This window comes from Vipera berus (assembly GCF_964194415.1).
Source record: "Vipera berus genome assembly, chromosome: 6".
Taxonomy (NCBI): domain Eukaryota; kingdom Metazoa; phylum Chordata; class Lepidosauria; order Squamata; family Viperidae; genus Vipera; species Vipera berus.
In genome coordinates, this window is record NC_138208.1 from 5,517,966 (window position 1) to 5,538,770 (window position 20,805).

The window sequence follows — 20,805 nt, forward strand, 5'->3', positions numbered from 1 at the left end:
TATTTACCTTTACCGAGCTGCTTGCCAGCTAGGACGTTTTAATTGGAAGTTGTTAGCCAATTTCCTTGAGGTGGAGACGAGGGTTTAAATTTTAACATTGAGTAATTTTTGGTTTATGAAAAGAAATAATACAGGAATTATTTAGAGCCTGCATTTTTCCCCCTCTTTAAGCTATTATAACTTTCAGCTAGTCTCAGGATTGGGACCATAATGGAGCCCACCCCATTACGGCCACATGTTGCAACAGCTGTTAAAACATCTCATCTAATGTCCCCTGAATTTTGATCATCTGACCATTGAGGATGTTGCAACGGTCGCAAGTGTGAAAAACGGTCATAAGTCCCCTTTTCCAGTGTTGTTGTAACTTTGAACAGCCGTTAAGTGATCCTAAGTCGGGGACTACCTGTAAATCACAAAGAAGTGATCCAATCCTGAACTAATTCCTTTTTCTTTTTCTTTTAAAAAAGGATTTATCTTGGGTACCCCTCCCTCATCTGATCACCACAGATTTGATATTTCCATTATTTCCTGAATGTTACCGAGTGCAAATAAATGGCTAAATTCTTACGCCTGGAAGACAATGCAGATTACTGTCCTGTTGTCCCTCTCGGCAGGTCTGTGCCATTATCGCTTAATGAGTTTCCAGAGAAGAGAACTGCAAGAATAAGCTAAAAGCCAAGTGACCTGCTGGTTTGTGTGCAAACGGAAAAGATTTTATAATTAAAGGTAACGTAAACATAACCACAGCAGCAGAAGCAATTTATTTAGGAGGTAAGACACAGAAATCTCACGTGCTGCAGACTGCTAGTTTTCCAACCCTCTCTCTGTGTCGGCGTCTCTGTGTGAAAATGTGTTACTCTCTGCTAAGGTCCTTGCAGAAAAAAGAGAAAAGCGGTAACACACAAGGCATCCCATTATTCTTCCAACCCCTTTTGACTGAATCCATCTATAAAAGCAGCAAAGGTGTTTGTTTTTCTCCCCCCCCCCATTCTACCGTTTTCGTATCTTTAATGAAAGCAGACAGGTCCCTGTATCTTAAGAGGAAAGATGCTTCTTGCAAAAAAAAATTGATTTAGTAACTAGCGGGATGAAGAAAGCAGAGCTAGTAGGCCCAAGTCTCCTAGGAAACGACCACTGGATTTGCTGTTATCTTCCAAATAGGCTTATAAAATTGGAGTCTCCTGGTGGTGCATAAAAGAGAGAGAGAGAGAGAGAAGTTGATGGGAGATAGAAGCCTGTGGCTGCAAATGTTGGATTATCAAACAATGAAGATAAATCTTCAGTCTGAAAGCTTAGGAACAAAATTAGTTTCTTCCCTTTATTTTCTTTCCCCGATTACTGAATGATACTGCATACGTGCTAGAAACATGTATATCACTCACGCACTCGTTACCTCCCGTATAGATTACTGCAATGCTCTCTATATGGGGCTGCCCTTAAAGACCACCCGGAGGCTTCAGCTGGTGCAGAATGCGGCTGCACGGGTAGTGATGGGAGCACCCCAATACTCCCATATTACACCCCTCCTGCGTGAGGTGCATTGGTTACCGGTTGCCCTCCGGGTGAGATTTAAGGTGTTGGTACTTACCTTTAAAACCCTACATGGCTTAGGGCAGCTAACTTGCAGGACCATCTGCTGCCAGGAACGAATTCCCATCGCCCAGTGCGCTCACACAGAGAAGGCCTCCTCAGGGTGCCGTCGGCTAGACAATGTCGGCTGGCGACCCCCAGGGGGAGGGCCTTCTCTGTGGGAGCGCCAGCCCTGTGGAACCAGCTCCCCCATGAGCTTCGGATGACCCGAGATCTCCAGTCCTTTCGCCGCGGCCTCAAAACACTCCTTTTCCACCTGGCTGACCTGGACTGACAGGGATTTTAATTATGTTTTTAATTTTTTAACTCTTAATTTTTAATTTATTTTAATTTTAATTTTAATTTATTGTACAGAGGCCTTTAATTTTAATTTTATCTTAACTTCTGTATTTATTATATGTTGTTGTTAGCTGCCCTGAGTCCTTCGGGAGATAGGGCGCCATATAAGTCCCAATAATAAATAATAAATAAATAAATAAATATCTCCATTGGAGATAGAAAGCCCTCGATAGCCACGTTTGCCAATATTGTAAAATATTTAGGAAACGGGTTTGCACGGGCCAGTCCCATGTAGAGAATCCTCCTCCAGCAGGAAGCCACCTAACTAAATAATCCTTTTCTGAAATTCAGTTTGCTTGCAAGATAATTAGATTGGCAGGGCACATTCACACATGCTCTTGCCAGCTGTGCTGGTGATCTCAAAAAGAACGTTAGTACTTTCTCAAATACGTTAATATCTTCTAAAAGCGGAGGCAGTTGTGTGCCTTTCCTAACCACCTACCAAACGCCACCACAAGGGCTTTGAAGGTGTCCTCAATGGAGGGGGGGGAAAAGAACCAATTTGTCAACTGTTAGTATCTTAATAGCAATTTTTCCATCAAAATCTTTAGGACTACCTCAAATCCCTGGAGAGTGAGAAGTCTATATGTGAACGTGCCAACAGAAAGTAAAACAGCAAAAGAAAGAAGAAAAAGGGGAACAGGTCAGCAAAGGACACAACTGCCCAGGCTGACAATAGATGCAGTTCAAAGCTGCGATTTACTCACTGCTGAAAATTCTACCAAAATCATTTGATCGACAAGGGTTAACCCGATAGAACAGAAAATTAGCCACCCAGAGTGGTAAGATGGATGGTCAATAAATTTAATAATAAATAAATGAGTAAATTTGTAGCTCAGGGTTGAACTGTGGAGTCCTCGGTTCTCTCTGAGCTTGGCGGTTTTCCCGCAAATGTTTCATCACCAAACTAGGTAACATCATCACAGCTAGCAATGAAACGTCTGCAGGAAAACCAAGTTCAGAGAGCACCAATGCTTAGCCGTGTGAATCCTTCTAGTCAAGTGTTTCTGGGGTATCCATCAAAGGGTGGAACAATATGACGACAGCGCCTCTTCGTAATATATCGCTTGGCCCAGATCCATTATTTGAACATCTGAGCTAGTTGCGTGCTGCATTTGAAGTGCAACAATGCATTGAGGCTTGCATTGGTGGAGAAGGCACACTGCCGCCTGCAATTTGGTGTGTGGCGGTAGTAGCCGTGTCCCTGTCTGCGGACTGGAGTCCCAACCCCCGGTCCGTGGACCAGTACAGGGCCGCGGCATGCTAGCAACCGGTCTGCACAAACAAGCAAAGCCCCGTCTGCGGGATGCAGGCAGCACACAAAACCACGCCCTTCCTCCGGTCCGCGGAAAAACCTCTCTCCACGGAACGGATCCCCAGTGCCCGAAAGGTTGGGGACCTCTGAGATACACAATCGAACCCAAAATTTCTGTTGCTAAGTTGAGACCATTGTTAGGTGAGTTTTGCCCCATTTTTACCACCTTCTTAGCCACAGTTGTTAGGTGAATCGCTGTGGTTGTTAAGTTAGTGCCTTCCCCATTGATTTGGCTTGTCAGAAGATCGTGAAATGTGATCACGTGACCCTGGGACACTCCAACGCCAGTTGCCAAGCGGCTGAATTCTGATCATGTGACTTTAGGGCTGTTGCAATGATCGTAAGTGTGAAAAATGATGATGTCACTTTTTTCAGTGCCGTCGTAACTTCGAACAGTCACTAAGTGAACGGTTGTAAGTCAAGGACTACGTGTGTGTGTGTGTGTGTGTGTGTGTGTGTGTGTTGCTTTCTTTCCCATCCATCTCTGAATCTCCCTCTCTCCAGAAAAAGCAGTTCTTGGTTATTTGTTTCTTCTAAATTTTGCACAGACTTGTGAATTCTACAAGTGGGGATTGCAGTATGTTGGTTTAATGTTAAGAGAAACTCTTAAAAGAGCCACACGGTGCAGCCAAGGTATGTTCTCTCTGTGTGGATTGAACTCTTCCTCTGGCAGACTAGCACAGCTAAACCTTTCCAGTAAGAAGCAATTTATTTAAAACCGATGTTTATTTTAATGAGATGCGGGTAACTTTAGAACACAATTTCATTTTTTTCAAGGCTCAAGGTCTTCCAGGCTGAGAACAGCCATGGAGTCTGCTAAGATATCCAGTCACGTGCTTCAAAGAGGACAAAGGCATTACACAGCAACTTGCTCAGCCCTCTTTTTTCTTCAGTAAGACTTAGTATCTCTCTCTTTGCTTAACCGATGAGATGATACTAACAATACTTGTCCTTTAAATTAGCTTTTTTTCAACCACAGACCGACCCACATGGATATGGCGAAACTGAAGGCAGGAATGGATAGGAAAGTGCCTTCCTTAGCACAGCAGTTGTTCAAACAGTAAAACTAAAACAAGCTGTCATTCCTGAATTACAGGCAACATACGGTAGCTACGACAACAGCAAATTTCAAATCTCTTAAACCAGAAGATGTTCAATATAAAAGCAAGAATTGGTGAATTAAGTCCCTGTTTAAAGGAGGGCTGAAATATAACTATTCAGGAGCATTCTTAAAAACTCCCAATTTCCGATGCAGAAATTCTTCATTTCTAATATAGCTTCTGATAGTATTAAGAGTTTACAATACAATGGAAATCTATTGGTCCAATCCCTCAATCTTTCATCCAATTTATTTACTGTGGGAAAACTGCTCCTTGACCTATGAATGAATAACAGGATGAAGTGTGCCCTCTTCTCTTTATTTTTGCATGCTTAGTTATAGTTTAACCAGGAAACTTATGTTTAAAGATTGCTTAAAAACAAAATAGCAAATGAACTCTGGGTGAGGCTCTTCAGCCATAATTTTACGGTGCAGACATCATTTAAAAATGAGGATTCACCCGTTCCTTTCCTCCTGTTCCCAGCTCAGCTGAAGAGGACAAATGCTTCAGCTTGCCAACCAATTCTGGCCTGCAGGACTCATTATGGCAGAACTGGGCCACTGTGCATTATTGGCTTTGGGTAGGAAAGGACAAAATACAAACAAATTAAGTATTGTTTTTACAAGAGACATTTACATTAAACTACGTTAACAGAACTGAAAGGTACAGGAAGATTTATTTAGTCACGGGATGGAGAAAACAGTTAGCCAGAAGATAAAAGCTGCTAACCCACACGAGCAATATATTATATATGTTGTTTTCATCAATGTTATTATAATTGCTTAACTCCCCGCAGTTTTGTGACACACGCATTTAAGTATCCCTCGATCTGTGTAATGAAACAAGAGCTGGAAAACGTGTATGCTGGAAGGAACACATTAATTTAAGCTCTGTTCTGGACTGCACTGCCAATGAATATGTATGTTCGGGCGCATTTCCCCCGCCTCCCCACTTTTGTTTGTTAGACTGAGCTAGGCTGACCTTGCCACTGTGAAACAAGCTGCTTCAGGAGACAAATTCTTAATCAAGAAAGCATTTCTATTTGCAGGCTGGAGGACTGCACTTTCTGCTGGAGCGTTCTGCCCTCCAGCGGTCTCTACCTTGCTAGTCGAAGTCACAATTTCAGCACTGTGGGTGTAGGACAGCTCCTTCGTACACTTGCAGCCCCGGATGATGACACACTGCACAGCCGCGTTGCATTTTTCTCCAGGCTCAGCAAATGCCTCTGTCTGAGACGAAGCATCGTGCTTCCCCTTATCATTCAGGTCTAATAACTGCAATTTAGCTCTGTTCTTTTTTGGAGTTATGGCAGATTTTGCCTGGGGTTGAATAGTAGCTGTACACCGGGGCCTGCCGTCAAAGAGGCAAACATACTCTGAACTCTGACGTCCTGATCCCCAGTAGGGATCGCTGGAAGTCCTTGAAAAAGAGCCTTCAGATGAGGCTTCTTCATTCCACTCCTCTGCTTTGGACTGTTGAAATAAATCTGAGTCAGTGTAATCCTTTGACAGTGGCCAATAAATCACCATGATTGTTAATGAGTCCTTTTTAGTGTCCATGTGACCCTTGCAAATTATTATTATTATTATTATTATTATTATTATTATTATTATTATTATTATTATTATTATTATTATTATTATTATTATTATTATTATTTAGATTTCTATACCGCCCTATTCCCGAAGGACTCAGGGCGGTATAGAAATGCTAATGTAAATGGAAGGGAACCGCATAACGGAAGAGAAATGATAATATAATGGAAGAGAAACACTCCAGCTTCAAAGCACTGCCAATAGTTTTGCTTTCCATCAATCCATTAAATTAGCTAGAATTAATGTCCACGATGCTATCAGCTGTTCTACTTTCATGGGCATGATGGATCCGTGAGGGGGCTTCTGTGCGTTCAAAGAATGTGCGGAGGGATTCGGAACCCGCAGTGCGCAAGCACTTGAACCACAAACTTGTGTAACTTTTAAGAGTGCCTTTTTCCTTACCTCATCAGATGAAGAACTGGTCTGTCCATCTGCTTGCTTTGGAGAATAAGTGGGTGACTGGCTGTTCCACTGGGAATCGTCCTCTGAAGAACAACAAAACTCTTTCGAGTTTGTGTGGAGAAACTCTAAAACAGTTCACTAGGCTTACAACCACCACCGAGCGCAAAATCGCCACTGGCTAAGCAAGGCAGTTGTGACGTGAGGCATGCCCCCATTTTGCAACCTTTTCACCATGGTTGTTAAGCGAATCGCTGCTGTGCTAAGTGAATCAGGGAACTGTTAAATGAATCCGGCTTCCCCCCCCCACCCACCCATTAACTCTGCTTGTCAGAAGATTGCAAAGGGTTATCCCAGGACCCCAGGATTCTGCCGCCATTGTAGATATATGCTGGTTGGTTTTAATGACATGACTGTGGGAACGCTGCAACAGTCATAAGTATGAAACCGGTGTAACATGAAGACGACCTGTAACTCTTTTAATAAATGCAAAATGCAGCCCAGCAAGCTGTTAGCTAGATTGTTTTTTTAAATTTTCTCCAGTAGCATATTGATATTTCTGATATTTCAATCTCCCACCTATTTTGGGGAGATTCCTGCATCACAGCCTTGCAGACCCTGCCCGGCCAAATGTTGCGTAGGAAATTAAAGGCACCCCAGCATTTTTGTGCAGTACCGATCTTTAGTATAATTGTAATCATATTGTGGGAAAGATTGCTCAACATTTTGCTGTGGTTCTAACAGGGAATCCACTGTAGGGATTACAAGGTGTTACTAGTATGTATTTATAGGAGTTCTGAAGGGACGCAGTGGCTCAGTGGGTTAGGACGCTGAGCTTGTTGATCAGAAGGTCGGCAGTTTGGCGGGTCGAATCCCGAGTGCCGTGTAGCAGAGTGAGCGCCTGTTACTCGTCCCAGCTTCTGCCAACCTAGCAGTTCGAAAGCACGTAAAAATGCAAGTAGAAAAATAGGGACCACTACGGTGGGAAGGTAACAGCGTTCCGTGCGCCTTTGGCGTCTAGTCATGCCGGCCACATGACCACGGAGAGGTCCTCGGACAAGTGCTGGCTCTTCGGCTTTGAAACGGAGATGAGCACCGGCCCCTAGAGTCGGAAACGACTAGCACGCATGTGCGGGGGAACCTTTACCTTTACCTATAGGAATTCTTGGCTCACTTCTAAAGGTAGTCATCCCAGGTCCCAGGTGTGCAAAAAAAAAAAAAGCACACTTCTGATTCTATGGTAATCCTTGATTTATTGAATTGTTAAGTGAGTTTTGCCTCCTTTTATGACTTTTCTTGCCAAGTTGCAGTTGTTAAGTTACTAACATGATTGTTAATCTGGCTTCACCCATTGACTTGGCTTGTCAGAAGGTTTCAAAAGGTGATTACATGACCCCGGGATTCTGCAACCATCGGAAATCCAAGACAGTGGAGAAGCGTCCGAATTTTGATCGCAAGGAACATATGGGGTTGCTGCAACGGCCCTAAGTGTGAAAAATGGTCCTAAGTCACTTTTCCCCCCCAATGCCTTTTAACTTTGAATGGTCGCTAAATGGAAGGTTGTAAGTTGAGGGCTACCTCTATTAAAAATGGTGATGAGGCAAAGGAAGGCTGGAAACCTCTCCCTCCTTCTATAAGCCACGTATGAATATTATGAAGTCATAAAATGTTAATGAAGACATGAAATAGTTTATCACTGTACGATTCCTTAAGACAGTGCTTCCCAAATTTTTTCCTTCGTTACCCAAAACTGCTGATCAGAAGGTTATTTTTGCCCAATATAGATCAGGGGTCTTCAAACTCAGCCCTTGGATGACTTGTGGACTTCAACTCCCAGAATTCCTCAGCTAGCGTGCCTGGCTGAGGAATTCTGGGAGGGGTCTTCAAACTCGGCCCTTGGATGACTTGTGGACTTCAACTCCCAGAATTCCTCAGCTAGCGTGCCTGGCTGAGGAATTCTGGGAGGGGTCTTCAAACTCGGCCCTTGGATGACTTGTGGACTTCAACTGCCAGAATTCCTCAGCCAGTGTGCCTGGCTGAGGAATTCTGGGAGGGGTCTGCAAACTCGGCCCTTGGATGACTTGTGGACTTCAACTCCCAGAATTCCTCAGCTAGCGTGCCTGGCTGAGGAATTCTGGGAGGGGTCTGCAAACTCGGCCCTTGGATGACTTGTGGACTTCAACTCTCAGAATTTCTCAGCCAGGCACGCTGGCTGAGGAATTCTGGGAGTTGAAGTCCACAAGTCACAAAAGGGCCAAGTTTGAAGACCCCTGATATAGATAAAACCAACCATCCCTGTTGTGATTGGGTAATGGGTTCAGATGTTGTCACCCCAAGAAAAATCATTTTTTCTCAATTTTGGATAATTTACTCAGTTTGGGAGGCATTCTTTAAGAGGACTAAGAAATACTTTACAATTCACGTTAGACTTTTTCCATTCTCGACAAGGCCATTAGGGCCAAAGGGCAGAGGGTGTCTTTTTTTCTCCATTGTTAAATGTGAAAGACAACGAAGAGGCCTAGAATGAGAAGGTGGCTATTAATGAATTTCAAATGAAAACTCACCATTTTGCCTGCTTTGCTTCCAATGCTGGTCAAAGTCACTGTAAACTTCCTTATCCAGCTTTACAAAAAATTAAAAAAATGATATTAGTATCTTTTTTTTGCCACAACTATTTTTCTTTAGCTTCTCTTTCAGGTCCTGGCATCAGGAATTTGCTCAGGAACATTCTGTTGTTGACAACATAACGTGGGGAAAATTCTTTTCTTACGCCAAGGAAAGAATGCTCCGTTTCTCAGTGAGTTGGTTCCAGTGCCAAGTAACCCTCAACTTGCTACCACAGTTCAGCCCAAAGTTTCTCTGGCTAAGGGAGACAGTTGTTAAAGGGAATTTTGCCCCATTTTATGACTTTCCTTGCCACATTTGTTAAGTGGGTCACTGCAGTGGTTAAACTGCATTTGTTAAGTGAATCTGGCTTCCGCCATTGAGTTTGCTTGTCCGAAGATCGCAAAAGGTCATAAAAACGTACCAGTGGCCGAGGGTCTGAATTTTGATCACATAATCACGGGGATGCTGCAATGGTTGTAAAGTATGAAAAACGGTCCTAAGCCACTTTTTCCAGTGCCGCTGTTAACATTGAATAGTCATTAAACGAATGGTTGTAAGTCAAGGACTACCTGTATAGCTCTTGCAAGAATACATTTCTTGATGTCTTCACTAATGTAATTACACAATCATCCCATTAAGGAACTCAAGTTTCTTTCCCACTAAAGCCTTACCGAAGAAAATGGGTACTTGCGATATAGCCCCAGAGAAACAGCAAATGTGTCTTTTGTGCTTATTGTGCAAATGATCTTTCAGCATGCAAAGGGCAGATTGTTTGGCATCTGCTATGTAGCTGCTGACTGCTCATATACTCTGTACGCAAATCAACTTGAGAGGTTATTGGTTTTGTACCACTCAGCCTTGTTCCTCTAGCAAGCTAACAAAATGTAAAATGAGAACAAAATGTAAAAAAAAAAAGAAGTTGATAGAGTACAGAGAAGAGCCACAAAAATAATAAGGGTGTTTTATATATATAATATAATATAATATAATATAATATAATATAATATAATATAATATAATATAATATAATATAATATAATATAATATAATATAATAATATAATATAATATAATATAATATAATATAATATAATATAATATAATATAATATAATATAATATAATATAATATAATATAATATAATATAATATAATAATATAATCCGCCAGGCAACTTTTTTTTTAATGTTTTTAATATTTTATCACTGGGGCTTGTTAGTTTAATTTTTTTTTAACATTTGTATTAGTGTGTTTTGTTGTTAGCTGCCCTCAGTCCTTCGGGAGATAGGGCGGCATATAAGTCCCAATAATAAATAAATAAATAAATAAACTTTGTTTGAACAGCTTATGTAAAAAAAAATACCGTTTCATGCTCGAAAATCTTCGAATAATCCATATTGGGATTGGGGTGGCCTTTCTTCCTGCTGGAAAATACGGTGAGAAAGAATAAAGCAGAGTTAATTCCCCAAGTTAAAATTACCAATATTGTGGTACACTCGAGTTTAGGAAACGTAAGTAAATTATGTAAGGCTAATTCAATAATTGTTCTTAGCAAGTTCATCTCATAAGCACCCACTAAATAGCTGACCTCTTTTAGAACTAAGAAAAATCTAACGCTAGGAGCCTATTCTAATATGTAGGCAGAATACTCTGCAATATAAAATATAATTCAACAAACATAACAGTAACTTTGAGATAAACATCTAGGCCCTGATCGAATACACAGAAAAGTATTTGCTTGCAGTAGTCAAATCCCTTCTCATTTCTTACACTCAAAGCACTGCTGTCAATTTTCATCCTGGATGAAAGAAAGGTGGAGAATTGCTACACCGGAAGACCCAGTGTTGTCCTTATTATAATATATGAATGAATATCATCCAAGTCCCCTCCGTGGGCTCTAACCTGTTAGGGCACATCTTCCAGGCTAACTGCACAATGACTGTAAAGTTGCCTTAGAAAGCTAAATCACTGGGCACTGGTGTGTGCAGTTTTCTTGCAGAACAGGTGCCAGCAAGTGCTACCACAAACAGTTTGTGTCATTGTTCGTTCGTTTGTTATTTGTTTGTATTCCACCTTTCTTGTTTTTACAAATAATTCGAAGTGGCAAACATACCCAATACTCTTCCCTCTATTTTCCTCACAGCAACCCGGTGAGCTGGGTTGGGTTGAGAGACAGTGACTGGCTCAAAGTCTCACCGTCCCCTGGTGATTGGCTTAAAGTCACCCTTAGGCTGGCTTTCTTGCCTAAGGCAGGACTAGAACTCAGAATCTCCTGATCTCTAGGCCAGCACCTTAACCACTCAGCCAAGCTGGCTCTCTGTATAATAAGCAAGTTGGTAAGGGACGCGGTGGCTCAGTGGGTTAGGACGCTGAGCTTGTCAATCAGAAGGTCGGCAGTTTGGCGGGTCGAATCCCGAGTGCCGCGTAGCAGAGTGAGCGCCTGTTACTCGTCCCAGCTTCTGCTAACCTAGCAGTTCGAAAGCACATAAAAATGCAAGTAGAAAAATAGGGACCACTATGGTGGGAAGGTAACAGCGCTCTGTGTGCCTTTGGTGTCTAGTCATGCCGGCCACATGACCGCAGAGACGTCCTCAGACAAGTGCTGGCTCTTTGGCTTTGAAATGGAGAAGAGCACCGGCCCCTAGAGTTGGAAATGACTAGCATGCATGTGCGGGGGAACCTTTACCTTTACCTTAAGTATTGATTTAGTGATTTAGTGACAGATTTTATTTTCCTGGGCTCCAAGATCACTGCAGACGGGGGACTGTAGCTAAGAAATTAAAAGACACTTGCTCCTTGGGAGGAAAGCCATGGCAAATCTAGACAGCACACTAAAAAGCAGAGACATCACCCTGCCAACAAAAGTGTGTATAGTCAAGGCTATGGTCTTCCCATTTGCAATGTATGGCAGTGAAAGCTGGACCATAAAAAAGGCTGAGTGCCAAAGAATTAAGGCCTTTGAACTATGGTGCTGGAGAAGACTCCTGCGAGTCCCTTGGACTGAAAGGTGATCAAACCGGTCAGTCCTAGAGGAGATCAACCCTGACTGCTCTTTAGAAGGCCAGATCCTGAAGTGGAAACTCAAATCCTTTGGCCACCTAATGAGAAGGAAGGACTCACTGGAGAAGAGCCTAATGCTGGGAAAGGTTGAGGGCAAGAGAAGAAAGGGACGACAGAGAATGAGGTGGCTGGATGGAGTCGCCAAAGCAGTAGGCGTGAGCCTAAAGGGACTCCAGAAGATGGTAGAGGACAGAAAGACTTGGAGGAACATTGTCCATGGGGTCGCGATGGGTCGGACACGACTTCGCAGCTAACAACAAGTATTGATTGTGAAATGCTTGCTGGTCACTTTGACTGTAGCTACTCAAAGCGAGTCGCTTAGTCTATGAAAATAAAGACGACGCTGTAGTAGTTCAGCACTAGTTTGAAGTTTATGCTCGGCTGGGGAAAAAAGGAACAATAACATTGGAAGGCAGAAAGCCTCTGTGCGCGGGCATATTAGAGCTGCTTTCTGGTAATCTGTGACTGAAAATGCTTCTCGTACATCCATCTTATAAGAATACTTTCTCACAAACTATGTGAAGAATCCTCATACTATAGTACCATTCTATATGTGAATGAAACTCTTTTTTTTAAAAAAAGAGCTCACCTATTCTTTATGTAATTCTGTATAGTTTTTGGTGCCTTTGTATATTCCTTTTCATTTTTAAAACCTCCTGCAAAACAAAACAAAAAAAAGTCTTAAAATTTTTAAGTTCACATGAAATTAAAAAAAAGAAAGAGGATGGGTCATAAATCAGTGGTGTGTTTTTCCTCCTTCAGCAATGTCTTCATTAATTTCACTTACTCATAGGTTCAGTACCCTACTACTAAAATAACAGAACTGTGCATTTTTATGATCTGTTGTAGATCAAAACATATCTTAGTCGTTGAATTGAATATGCAATTAATGAATCAGTTGGGTCACTCCATAATAAGGCTTTATTATGCTTAATTCTGCTTTCAAATCTGCCAAACACTCCATGTACACCAATATTATTGGGGAGCAACCGTCCCAGTCAGGAGGAGGAATCAATTAACATGGACTCATTATGTAAACACAAGAGGCCAAGGTCCCCTTTAAATGCCTTTGAGCTTTATCTGGTCTCTCTCAGGTGAATCTGCCAATCTGGGAAGATTCCTGTATTAGAGGCAGAGAACAATAAAGTAGCTACTTTGAACTCTATACTTGTGGGTCTGGTGGTTTGTGCCTGACAAGATAATAGTCAAAACATTTTAAAGATCAGTTCCTCCAACATCACGTGGAGAACAATGAGAACCAAGTCATAAAAGGGATGGCTTGGTTCTCATTCTGTAAAGGTTTCATGGAACAAACAGGCTGTTATTTAGGCTACAGAAAGAGATTCATTTCTCCAGGCCAAATCTTCGGGTCCAACCACAATTGCATTCCCTCTTTTCCCTGGTTAATCATGGTTGTCATTTACACATTTCGGAAATCATCTGCAAGAGACAATATTGTCCCTTCGGTTAGTGGTATTATTTGAATGCAGTAATTGTACATGAGTGCAGCGATGCTCCAGATAGCCCGGCAAGACATTCCTGCAATGCGTAACTCTTTTCCCACCCACATCCAATGCCTGCCTTAATAAAATTTTAAAAAATGTTAATCATCCTCCTCATTACATTTGCTACTTGCATTGCGAACATTTACCTATATTATCAAAGAATGTAGTAAGTTTTTGTTGATCAGAAAACTCTACAGGTTTTCTTTTCTGGATACTGCAGTGTTTGGACTGATTCCAAACTGGATTCTGGTTTGTCGCGTTTAAGCTTTGGTTGTTAAGGCAGCAAACCATCTCGGGAGCTGTGAGGATGCTGGTGAGGTCCCTCTCAGCTGCACAGTGGGGATCCGTCATCTGATGCATTTCTTCACCGTCATACAGGCTGGGTTTACTGAATATTTCTTTTACATCGCCAGCATCTGTGAATAGCTGGTCGATATGGCTTTTGTTAGCAAAAGAACAGTAAGATTGAGAAGGAGGAAATGCCAGAAACTGATTGTCCTCTTCAAACAAACTTGCAATTGGCTGAAAGCTGGTATCTTGGCTAGTCGTTATCAGATCATTTACAGTAGCAAACAGTGATTCTTCTCCGTTAGCTTGACTGTTTCCAAAATCCTTATCAATGGAGTAACCGTATCCTGGACTTGGAGAGGAGCGAGGCGGGGGGGGGGGGGGGAAGGTAAAATGTGAATTGCTGGTATGGTACAGACAGTATCAATGTGCAAGGTTTTAAAATTTATTTTTACTTAATATGAAAGATGGACTTCTTGCTCACATGACATTGTTCCGAGGTTTAGAATACTGCAATAATTATAATATCGATTTTTATTCTTAAAGAAAACCTGGAAATGTGAGTCTTCTATCTTTCATTTTAAATGTATTGTTCAATAACTGTGACTAACCAGTCTAACCACTGTATGTCACTGTGGCTCCATTATTGTCAGGAAAAGAGGGTTAAGAAATGCCAGAGGAAATGACAGCAGAGCATAAAATACCTAAGGAATCATCTAAGAATTTTGAAATGTTCTGATTTGGACCATCACTCACGCTATACCTAATATTTTAAACAAATCAAACAGAACCAACGATACTGTATTTAATCAGTCATTCATTTTTCTGAATGTGTACATTCAGAAAAAAAGAACTGCTGTACTCTCCGTCACATTTGATAATATTCTCTTTAATTTGGCTATTACTTAGGTAGTGCTTAAATATATTTAGCTTCATGTATTTAAGCCTTGGTGGAGCAGTGGGCTAATGCCTCCTTAAGTAACACCAGCTGCCTGCAATTAGTGCAGGTTCGCATCCCACCAGGCTCAAGGTTGACTCAGCCTTCCATCCTTCCGAGGTAGGTAAAATGAGGACCCAGATTGTTGGGGGCAATTAAGCTGACTTTGTAATAATGCCGCTTGGGGTGTGTGTGAAAGCCCTAACAAGCAGGCATATACATAGAATGAAGGCTACTGCTAAGCTTGTAAGCCGCCCTGAGTCTTCGGAGAAGGGCGGGATATAAATGTAATTTAAAAAAAACCAATTTGTAAACAGTGAAATGAGCAAAAAGCATAAGATAAGCACAATTTTGATTACTACATTATGCATGGCTGCAAGCATCTGCTTCAGTTTTATTTTCAACAAAACAAGTCATTTTGGGGGTCTAAGGAGAACTAAAGGAGCTGAGGAGAACTACAGTGAGATTGGTATACTGTATAGGTATTGATCTGTTTCCTTCACATAATCTCAAACAATAGCACAAGATTTCAACAATATAATTACATATCTCTATCTCTATCTCTCTATCTATCGTCCGCAAAAGACACCTAAAACAAGATGGATCGACAATATCAGCAAATATTGTGGGCCCAAAGATGCCTTTATCCTTCAGTGGATAGACAATAGCTAAGATGATGATGATGATATAATAAATGAAATAATAAATGATTAACCTCCACTTTTCATAAGAAATTACGAGTTTATTAAAAATTCAAATGGAAAAATCACTATTGCAAAGAATTACCCCCCCCACACACACACACAAAGATAATGACACATTTAAAAGCACTGTAATACAATCAACAAATAATCTATCTCTACCTATTCAACTGCTGGAAATACAGACCAGCTGGTGCATCTGGATCTGGGACATTGAATTCTTCTGGCCTGTAGGCTGTGGTAGAAAGCCAGAAATCTTCCTCTTTGTTATTTATTGTTTGAGTAGATCCCACATCCTGTCAACAGATTAAAAGAAGCCTTCATGACAGATTAGGCGTCTTCTAAGAAATTTGTTCATTTTATACACTTAATTAACTTCAATGACAGGAATACATTTTTGTTTTAGAGAAGAACTGGCAAGCTGAAACCGTTTATTCTTTTACTTCATGGAATTGTCTAGTAATGTGCATTTATTTGCTTCACGATGCCTGTATTTTATTGGGGGTTTTTTCCTTTTATTATGCTGACGGATCTATATATCATTTTAATATTGTTTTGGGCAGGGTGATTGAGTAGAGCTATACAATGAAGTCGAGGCTTATCGTTAGTCTTCTACTCTACAAGCCGACATTAGGATTGTTCTAAAATTCATTCCATAAATACAACCCATAGCGTTATGTCTGACAGAGAGATGCAAGCAGGGCTTTTTTTCCTCATAGAACGCTCAGAACGGAGTTCCGGCACCTTTTTTGGATGGAACCTTGTAGGGTAGGCAAGGTGGGTTGTATGACATGTGTGAGTTCCAGCACCTTTTTCTTTTACAAAAAAAGCACTGGATGCAAGTGATAAATCTACTTTACTGAAAAGACCTTACTTCAGAAAGAACACTGGCTTTTTCATAGAGGTATTTTCTTCTACTGTCTAAGATTTCTTCTTGTATCCTATGAAGAAAACAATTCAAAAAGCAAAGCAATTCACTGGTATATTTAAAAAACAACATATCATTCGTGCATTTTCAGGTAGAAGCAAACTGGATTTGAAACAAAGTTAAAGAAATTTACTGCTATAGGATAATCCTATGCAGACCTACCTGGATTTAGGTCCTGCTGCCTCCAATTTTAAATAAATGTGCATAAATTTCTGCTAATCGTTAACAAATCTAATTACGCATTAAATCTCATACAACAATGGGAAGTCTTGGGGTAACTTCAAAACCAAAGGTTGTGTTGAGAGGGCCACCTAAATAAGGTACTGCATACATTGCTTGAATATAGAAAGGAAACAACATTTAATGAGTGAAACAAAAATCTTATTGGTATAAAGTGAGCAAGTTATCCTTTTATTATATTATGTAAATACAGGTCATCCTTGACTTACAACCTTTCATTCAGTGACCGTTCAAAGTTACAATGGCACCGAAAAAAACTAACTTATGAGCGTCCTTCAGACTTATGACTGTGGCAGTCTCCCCATGGGTCACATGAGCAAAATTTGGACACTTGGCAACTGGCTCATACTTATGACAGTCACAAGGTCCCAGGGTCATGTGATCCCCCTTTGCAGCCTTCTGACAAGCCAAGTCAACAGGGGAAGCCAAATTCACTCTACAACCGTGTGTTAACTGCAGTGATTCATTTAATAATGGTGGCAAGAAAGGTTGAGAATGGGGCAAAACTCACTTAGTAACTATTGCTACAGGATTATCTGTAAACTAAATCTGGGACGGTTGAGGAAGACATCAGCAAATTATATGCAAGTATTTAGTTAACAATGTTTATAATTTCCCATGAGGAGAAATGAGGTTCAAAGTTCTGAAATGCAGTAGCAAGTTTTCATTTAACAGTTGTCAGCAATTTGATGCCCTGTAATCTGTATTCTCATGAGTTTAGGAACATGGAAATATCTGAGATTTTAATGAAGAGTACATTTTAGGAATATATTAACAGCCCTAAGATTTCATTATATTTTATCGCTTTTTTATTACGTTCACATCAATTTTAATGCAAGGCAATGCTTGCAAAAAAGAAAACGATCCGGAAATCTGAGTGCACTTGAAAATGCGGCGCCTGAAAGAAACAAAAGCATTTTACTGAAAACTGAAAAGATAATTGACATTTTATATACCTTTGCTGGATGTCATCAAGGGACAGCTTAGTTGGTCTGCATTCTGGTGACTTGGGAAATTCTACATTTTGCTTTCTCAAAGGAATTTTAGTTTCTCTGTTAATGTCTACATGAATTGGCTTTCGAATATTCTCTGTAATTAAAATAAAGATTATTAAAATAAAGATTACAGTGAGTTAAACAGGAACACAATATATACCTATCTCTATCTTTATCTCTATATCTCTTTCTCTATATTTATGTCTCTGTATCTCTATACCTCTGTATCTCTATATCTATAATCTCTATATCTCTACAGTAAATCTATATATCTATGTCTATATCTATAAACCTATAAGGGGCCAGTTTTTCAAATCCAAATCCAAATAGGTATTAAAGGCTGCCTAGAAATGCAAACACAGCACCTGGCCTCAACCTTTAAAAGCAACTGTGTCTTTTCCTGCCTGGTGATAATTGCCATTAGGTCTTAGGGAAAAAAAGGCAGCTACTTTATGCATGGTAGAGGTGTTTTGTTTATGATCTTGTGTTCCAAAGCGCCTTATTAGAACTGAATTCTAATTCCCACTAGCTCTAATTCCCACTAGCAATTGGCAAGCACGATATTATGGGCTACAGCTTTTTGTGCAAATTCCTACTTCTAATTCCAATTAGCAAACTTGCAGTTCGGATGGAAAATACAATTGAAATTTGATGAAATGACTATTGAGACTACCACCTGGCGATGTGTCTTGTTTTTGAACGTTAAACAGTGTCCGTGAAATGCGCTCTTAATCTTACCAGCATTTTCTTTCTTTGTAGAGATCTGATGAACAACATAGAGATTGAGAAGGTCCAAACTGACAGCTGAACTTTTCAAAGGAGATACTCCCAGTAGCTTCATCTTGGACTTAAGTTTTTCCTTCTCAAAAAAATCCTGTTGAGAAGAGATAGCAGTTATCATTTTATAGACATTTTGTGTAGCGGTATTTTAACCACTTCTCTAGCAAACATGTTGATATGATTGATTTTTTTACTTTTCCTCCTGGAAATTAACATGTACATGAAGGTTACAACAGCAACTTTTGTTGTGGCTGCACAGAGAAATGTGATGATTCTGAGGGCCTGAAATCCCTCAGAATCTTAAAAGTGGATCCCTGGGTCTTCCCAGATCTAGTTAAAAGTCTGCACAACAATGATAGTGAACAATTAATGATTTTAAAACAGCATTCAATATATCTGAAAATAGCTTCCCCTATAACTCCACTGTTATAGAATATGCAAACTTCTGCACTAGGTTCATTAACATTCTAATTATAAAATTATTATGTCAACGAAGATGATGAAGATTTCTGGCTAGCTCAAGCGTATTTTTAGAGAGTAATCATTGCTTACTTTCTGTTTTCTTCTCTCTTTGGTAAGCAGGATTCTTCGACTAGAAGTTGGAAGAGAGAAAAGAAGAAGCATTTTTAGAACAGTTTCTAAAATTAATGAGCATGTGTAATATTGAAGCCAGATTTATTCAGCTATTAAATCAGAAGGGATTACTAATGTGCTTTTTCCTTGATTAAATTTCTTGCCCACTTAATTCAAAATTCTGAAGACTTAAAATTTATTTATTTATTAATTTATCTATTTACTTACTTACTTACTTACTTATTTATTTAATTTATATAGCCGCCAATCTCAATCAATTTCTCTGGGCAGCTTACGATTCAAAAAATACATACAATAATTAAAACAAGAAAAACACTTTAAAAACAAGGAAAGACCAAATAACAAATATTAAATAAAAATATTTGTTTAAAATAAACCAGCCTATGTATCCCAATTTATGGTTATTGATTGGCACGATTAAGCATCAAAAACAGGCCTCATGGTCATTGTTATTTTACATTTTAAATTTCTGAGGCAAAGTTTCCAATTTTGGGGGGAGGGAGTGGAAAGGTAACATTTAAAAAAAAACAAATAAGAACTACTAAAGGTTTTTCATGTCTAATTTCCTTGTTATGATACCAAGAAATGCTTGGCTGTTTTTGAAAAAATCAGCAATTTATAAACATGAATGAAAAAACCCAGAGATATTCAGAATTTGAATATTCCCACGAAATAGATCCTAAACTAGGCCATGAGGTGTTAATCTGACTGGGTCATAACCTGTCAGTGGAAATTTTGTTAAATTTCCTTCCATGACTAATATAAACAAACCATTACAATTGTCTCAGATTGACAGCTACAATTTAATTATTGGTCCAGTTTATATTTTCCCAAAATTTGGAAAGGATTTTTTTCCCCCAGCTGGGGTTAAAAATATCCGCTAGATTAATTAGTAAACTCAGTTTGATCCACCCAGCTTTCAAATAACTGACTTCAAAATGGAGAAATCTGAGGGGTTTTCCCCTCTGTAGGTGCCAATATTTTAAAATATTTCTGGACTGCATTTCTCTGGTGAACCTAATCTGCCCCCGCAAAAAGAATACTATGAATGGGGGGGGGGTCAATAAAACATTTAAACAACAAATAAATTCTGGAGAGCAGGCAGAAGTTCAGAAGGGAAGGCACTGCCACGGCTTTGAAAATCCAAAGGAAATTATTCATTTTTTTCCCCTCCACCTGTCACAGTACTTTGCGGGCCTTGCATGTAACAATTGGAATTTTTAAAAAATCACTTTTTTTTTATTTTGCATTGATGTTGCTGTAGGGGGAAATTGAAGGAGGAAGGATCATGTTGGATACGTTCATGGCCTTAGACTGTTTGTAAAATCAATAAAGGCGGGATACAAAATAAAATAAAAAAAATAAAATATAAAATAACCCAGCCTGGAAGGAGAGTGTCAACGTTAAAGCAGGTAGGTTTGTCCCCTCACAACAAAATCTTTCCTCAGGGGACAGTTGTGTAATTGTGGGGCTTTTTTTGGCTTCACTCACCGGGACCCCCCAACCCAGTTCATTTTTCCTCTGTCCTGCCAACACCAACCCTGACAGGCAGGCCACCCAGATGGCCACCAGCTGGAAAAGAAGGAAAGGAAAAAGGGAAGAAAAAAAAGAGGCAACTCCGGAGGGCCCTGAGGGGAAATGTCCAGTGGGGAATCACAAGATGGCTGAGGGAAAGGCTCTCCTGGGTGTGTCAGCCTCTTCCTGAACCCAAGGTTTCAGTGGGCATCTCGGGAATGAAAAATAAAAAAATAAAAAAATAAGAGGCAATGAAATAAAGAGCAAAATGGGCGGTGGGAGGGAAGAGGGGAAATGAGGTTTTGGGGAAGGGCTTGCA

At 40.2% G+C, this 20,805-nt stretch overlaps 1 protein-coding gene and 1 long non-coding RNA gene across 2 annotated transcripts; one reads left to right on the forward strand and one right to left on the reverse strand.

Annotated features, from left to right (window-relative positions):
• The first annotated feature begins 612 nt into the window (after positions 1 to 612).
• LOC308670462 lies at positions 613 to 2,748 on the forward strand. Its single transcript, XR_014027012.1, has 2 exons — positions 613 to 726; positions 2,481 to 2,748. It is a non-coding gene; the product is annotated as an uncharacterized lncRNA (long non-coding RNA).
• Positions 2,749 to 5,315: 2,567 nt separating this feature from the next.
• REDIC1 (regulator of DNA class I crossover intermediates 1) lies at positions 5,316 to 20,485 on the reverse strand (the record flags this gene model as incomplete). Its single annotated transcript, XM_081331937.1, has 8 exons — positions 5,316 to 5,846; positions 6,342 to 6,424; positions 15,622 to 15,730; positions 16,309 to 16,375; positions 17,559 to 17,691; positions 18,336 to 18,471; positions 18,930 to 18,969; positions 20,463 to 20,485. 8 exons carry the CDS (start codon positions 20,483 to 20,485, stop codon positions 5,316 to 5,318), a joined length of 1,122 nt encoding a protein of 373 aa, XP_081188063.1.
• Between the last annotated feature and the right edge of the window lie 320 nt (positions 20,486 to 20,805).